At 49.4% G+C, this 6000-nt stretch overlaps 1 protein-coding gene across 2 annotated transcripts in view; it reads right to left on the reverse strand.

The window, feature by feature from the left end:
- The window catches only part of EPAS1 (endothelial PAS domain protein 1), a 134228-nt gene extending 129435 nt beyond the window's left edge, over positions 1 to 4793 (reverse strand). For both annotated transcript variants that reach the window (XM_048482720.1, XM_048482713.1), the window contains exon 1: positions 4328 to 4793. In XM_048482720.1, coding sequence (XP_048338677.1) covers positions 4328 to 4353 — 26 coding nt within the window. In that variant the 5' untranslated portion in view covers positions 4354 to 4793. The remainder of the gene's footprint in view (positions 1 to 4327) is intronic.
- Positions 4794 to 6000: the final 1207 nt, after the last annotated feature.

Consider the following 6000-nt stretch of genomic DNA (forward strand, 5'->3'; position numbering starts at 1 on the left):
AACAGATACAGGTTTCACAGTGCCATCCTAAGGAGGTCTACTCAGAATCCTCCTCAGGTATATTCAGTGGTCTTATTCTCAGGAACATGTTCTTAGAAGTGCATTGTTATACATTTAGCTCACACCACGAGATGGATGACATAATATGACTACTGCACAACAGTTCATTCTCTGGACAGAATACCAGAAGCACTGCAAAACAAAACGAGTAATATGGTAGAACCAATAGCATACAATGTAATAATTCATACACTGGTAAAGTACAGTGGGGTTTTTTTGGGGGGGGGGGGAGTTACATATTACAGAAGTTTACATAAAGGTGTCAAAATATAGAATAGTTTAAGGCCCAGTACACTGTGTTCAAGAAACATTTCCATCGCCACCCCATCTAAAATTAATTCAGATAGCAACTGGAGCCCTGGGGAGGGGCTGAGGAAAGCTGGGGCAGTAATTGATGGTTAATTCTAGTTAAACTGGAATTGATGGCTCTGATTATTGCTGAATCGATTTACTGGCAGATCAACAACAGACTCATTTGTGCTTAAGTACAATGAAGAATGTATTATTGACTACCTTTTCTAAAACAACAACACTATATTGGCTACAATATTTAAAAACCTGCAGTTCTGGATCTTTCTATGTTATGGTTTAACTCGTAGTAGACTCTAAAAGAACACACAGAGAATCATAATAATCTCTGGGAAATGCTTGTAAACTGTATAGGAACAAGACAATCATTGCAAATGGAACTGTTAAAAAAAAGATGAACCTTACAGACATCTTTATCCAGCCTTGATTTTGCAATATTAACACTGCCTAAAATGACGTTACCAAAAAAATTCTCAATTACATGATTTCTCACTCATCCTGAGATACAGCACAGTATACTTTGTGCCAAACCTGTAACCAGAATAAATATTTATGTAACAATCACCTACACATGTACGTAATCCATGTAATCTGCTTTGTTACAGTCTTTCCTTCTTAAACCAGCCTTTTACAAGTGGATGAGATGGAGGATTCCCACTGGGTATGATTCAGTTAGTGTTAAGAACTCCCACTGATTTCAGCAAGTGAAACTGCACTGAAGACCTTCTTTAGTAGCATGGTTAGGATTCAGGTGAATATGTTAGATATCATAGTAATTTATATTTATAACACACACACACACCCACACACACATGCCCAATCAAACACTCCCAAGTCCTGGCTTCTGTGGATAAAGAGAACCCCTGCATTCAGAGACAGTAAACCTTTCATAAAGGGCAGGATACCAGTCAAAATGGACCACTGGTCTGATCCAGGTTGGCCTTTCCTTTGTTCTCCTCATCCTAAGCAGATCTACAAGGAGCAGAGTGCGAAAGGATGAATGAAAAGTTAAAACTAAGATGCACTAAGTGATTTTTGTGTGACTGTGCCTAAGGAGGTCTTAGTACATGGAAAACGAGAATCATTTTCCTCGGCTTCATTAGCGGATGGACCGTAAACTTCTGTTTGTACAGTTTTAGGGGAGAGAAGAAATCACAACGGAAGGCTGGGAGCTTCTCAGATGATGCAAGAAAGGGAGGGGGGTTAAAGGAAGATTGAGAAGGTGGGTTGTGCAATCCGGACAAACCCTCTAACCTCCTGCGGCCTGACCCCTCCCAAGGCCATCAATCCGAGCCCACTCGCCCCCTCCTTGCACTCGATCAGCAGCACCCAGGATGGACTCCCAGCCCCTGAAAAGCCTCCCCCAAAGCGATCTGGTCGCCCAGCAGCCGGAGGGAGCCCAGCTGGCAAACGGAGCGCCCACTCCGGGCCCGAGTCTCTCCGCCCGCCCTGCTTGCAGGACGGCCACTTTCACGGCCAGCGCTCTGCCCACGGCGCCCATTCAAGGCGCGGCAGCAGACCCCCCCCCCCCGCCCCCCAAGTGGAATCCTCCCCAAGTCGAAAGGCAGAAGCAGCACTCGGGAGGTGAGGTGTGAGGATCGGGGCCGAGGAGCATGTTTCGGCCTCCCTCCAATCCTCGATCTACGGGATTAACCCAAGGAAACCCAGGGGACGTTCTCGAAGCGGGTCGGATTATGCGGCGTTGCACCCGGAGTAGTAGTCGTTTCTTTTGCCTCTAGAACTCTGTCAGGGGACAGAGCCTGCGGTTGGCACCCAGAGGATTGTCCTGCTGGGAGAGAAGGCAGGAAGGGCGGGCGGGCGGGCGGCTTTTCTCCTATACCGTGCAGAGACCGCTGTGTCCGAAAGACCCCCATCTATCCACAATTCCTTTCTCTGTCTCCAGAGAAGAACATGAACAGAAGAGCCCTGCTGGAACCCGGCAAGGACTACCCAGTGATGGTTTGTACAAGTGTACAAGATGACATGCCACCACGTTTTGGGTGACACACCAGTATTCACCAACACCAGGCAACAACTATTCTCCCTTTCTGAGTCTGAGTCATTTCTGTAATTATTGGACATTACTTTCTATAACACACGGAACCCCACATGCACTGTATTTTTTTAAAAATAAATAAATGAATATGTAAGGAATTGTTTCTCTTTTGGTGGGGGTGGGGTGACGGGCCTGCAGAGTCCAGTTAGGCATTACACGCAGAGCTCAAAAGGTTCACCATCTCTGGTCTACCGAGTCCAACACCCTGTTTCCCACACTGGCTAATAAGATGGCCTCCCCCTAAGCCAACAAGCAGGGGGCATGAAGACAAGCCCCCCATGTCTGCTGCTGCTTCCCCCGACAGCTGCTTTTGGACATGGATATTTCATTCAGCTGTCATGATATGTAGCGCTGAACAGGTCTTGAATTTGTCCCATTTAAAGCCAGTGACTATCAGTGCATCTTGTATGTGCACATTTCATAGGTTAATTATGCACAGCGTGCAAAAAGTATTTCTTTCTGTCTGGCTTGAATCTATTAATAATCAGTGAACCCCCCCCCCCCAAAAGATTCTGATCTTATAAGAAGAGGAGGAAATTTATCTTCCTCCCACCTACAAGATTTAGGGGTGACTCCATGGAGCTGACTGGCAGCAGGTTCAGGGCATTTTCTGCACATCAGGCTAATAATTCTTGATGGGTGGCAGTCAGTTGTGGCAAAGTTACAGGATCCAGCAGTACTTTGATGGGAAAAGTTTTATTAGTGTCTAAAGTGCTGCTTGTTCAATTTTTCCACAGCATGCATTATTTGATAGCCTCCCTTTGCATCCAATCTGATAGATTTTCAAGTAGTCTTTATTCTATGACTGCAACCTTAGTCTCCTTTTTTTCCAAACCAAAAAGGCTCAGAGGACGCTTTCAGGAAATGTGGAAAAGTCCAATTTGCACAAAGGACCCCCAGATTAAAACTGAGGAGACTCAGAGGAGTTAGACAGACTTTATTTAGGCTGGATCCAGTGGCCATCCAAGGGGAGATGGGCTGGGGCTGATGCAAAATCGTCATGAAAATTGCTCTTCCATCTCTGCAGAAAAGCTTTCTCTCTGCAGTTCTGTACTCCCACAAACATCTCCCAAAAGATGCAGCTGTCCAGTCCTTATAAGTATCACTCTCTGACGTCCACCAAATCCATATCAGGAATTTCCCCCTCAATATACTAGCTTTGGAATCAGCAAGGGCTTTCTCCTCCAAGTTTGGGAGCATCCCTTGAGTGCCAATCAAACGAGCCCAGAAGCTGGAAATGAACAAATCCAGGCATCCGGGAAAGCACAACAGACGCACATTCCGAAAAGAATTAACGAACTGGCATTCCCCTCAGCTTCCACTGATCCGTTAACATGGAGGGGAAATTAAGTTTAAACCCCAAGGATTTCAGCTATGAGACAACCATTGGATTATTTTTTTTCATAATATATTTATATTTAAGAGATCCAAGCATATATATATATTTAAGAGATCCGAGCAATTTAACAGCTACCTCTGGTTGATTTGACTATAGCAGCATGTGCTTAACTAATGCAGGATCACACCCACCTTAAAAAAAAACCTATAAAACTTTAATGAGTGAATTCTGCATTTTCCACTAAGCAACAACCGGTTCTCCTTTCCAACCAGCCTTGACAGTTTGCTATCAAAACAAAAGGGTTTAGGGGCTGGCCCCAGCGGCTACATCAGATGGCGGTTCTACCCAGATCCTCGCCGGGGCCTCCCCGTCCAACCAACTCCCGTCCAAAGTCGTTACACGCATACTCAGAAACAAACTTTCAGATCCTGCTGACTTGAGCAAGAGATCCTCAGCCAGACGCGGAGGACTTTTTCTTCATGACACCCAGAGGGGAAAAGGTTGGGGCCAGCAGCAGCAGCTCTTCGTTCCGGGGCATCCCTGCCTCGCCTGGTCCCTCTTACCTCTTCTTTTCTTTCTCAGCTGTCATCGTGGAAGTGGCGGCGGCTGGGTAAGCCAGGTGCAAGGCTAGGCAGCAGCAGGAGGGCTCGTGTGGGCAAACGAAGCCCAGGCGCCTAAGGTCCCAGGCAAGGGGGCCTGGCTACGGAGGCAGGGAGGGCGGGCAGGTCCCGGGAGGCCTTTGATAGGTGCAGGCTGGGCTGGGCTGGGCTGGGCCGGTTCTCCTCTGCGCGCGTCTCTGTGTCTCTGCTGCGCTCCCGCGCCGGCCGGACAGGTTGCTCGATCGCGCGTCCTCCCCGGCGCGAAGTTGTTGCCAGGCTGCTGCACTCCCGGCCGCGCCGCCCCCGAGCGGACTATACAGTCTCAGGACACTGCCGAGGATTGTACAGCCGGCTCAGGGGAGAGAGGGGCGGGGAGGGGGCAGTGAGCGGGCGGGCGGCTCCTGCTGCTGGTGCGCCAGCGACTGAGGCAGAGGCGCGCCAAGGGCTCCCTCTTAAACGTCCAGCTCTGGCCGGCCACCGCGAGGGGCAGTCCCGGGCTCGGCCTCCGGCTGCTCAAGCCGACAGCTCGGCCTCCAATGGGCAAGCTGGGCGCCCGGCTCCGGGCCCGCCCCCGCCCCGCCCGCCCAGCAAGTTTCCAGGACTTGCGGAGAGAGAGGAGGTCAACGGAGTGAACTGCGGGCGGGCCAAAGGGAGGCGGGGAGGGGGCCACGGACGGCAAAACCGAGGGGCAGCAGCAGCCCCGGCGGGATCCGTTTGCTTCCTGACTGGGCAACCTCAGCCCTGCACAGGCACGACAACAGCCAGCGTTTTTCATGCACTTCCCTAGGCTCCTCTTCGCAACCGCCCCGAAAGGGAGCTCGGTTTATTGTGGCGACTGTGGGGCTGCGCACCTAACTCTTACACGCAGTGAACTATCATGTCAGGGGTGACGTTCACCAAGCGCAGGGAGATCGCCATACAGAAAATCCGAAGGCCGGTCTTTCTTGCAACTCCTCTCGGGTACCGCAAAGGCACCGACAGAAGCCACAACATAAATGGGCGGAGCCAGTGCTGCCACGCCTCCTCAAACTAGCCTGGCACTCACCGGGAGTGAAATTGGATGGGTGTGGTTGTAGGAAGGGAGTCCCAGAGGATACGACATACAGTTCTAGGCATTGGTAAGATTCAGGGTGTTGTGCTGCAAACGTTCACATACCATGGAAGTACACCAGACTGAGCATCAGTAGCTGGCCCAAGGCTCCTTCCAGGGTTCCTGACTAAAGAAAGGAACCTCTGGCTTTTCAGTTCCTAGTCTAGCTACTTAACCACAAGTAACACAGCCACTTTGCACAGTGCCTTTGCCTTTTACCACTGGAATAAGACTTACTCCACTTTCAAGCAAACTTCATGCAAGGTTTAACATCATGATCGCTTCCAGAATCATCTCTGCTCTCCCTCAGCGCACCACACACTTTTAACATCCAGCCTAAAGAAGGTTCTGCACAATTCATACACTCAGTTACAAAGGTGTAGTTGTTCCAGCTGACACAGAAAAGAGTCCAGTTGTTTGTATTTTGAATATTGCCAAGGATCACAAGATTTAACAAGAGGAAGTACAGGCTATCTATCCATTCAGTGAGAAGCTGAACATATTACCGCAGCATTTGACATAGTAGACCATGAACATCTGGTCCACT

This window comes from Sphaerodactylus townsendi, linkage group LG01 (genome assembly GCF_021028975.2).
Source record: "Sphaerodactylus townsendi isolate TG3544 linkage group LG01, MPM_Stown_v2.3, whole genome shotgun sequence".
NCBI lineage: Eukaryota > Metazoa > Chordata > Lepidosauria > Squamata > Sphaerodactylidae > Sphaerodactylus > Sphaerodactylus townsendi.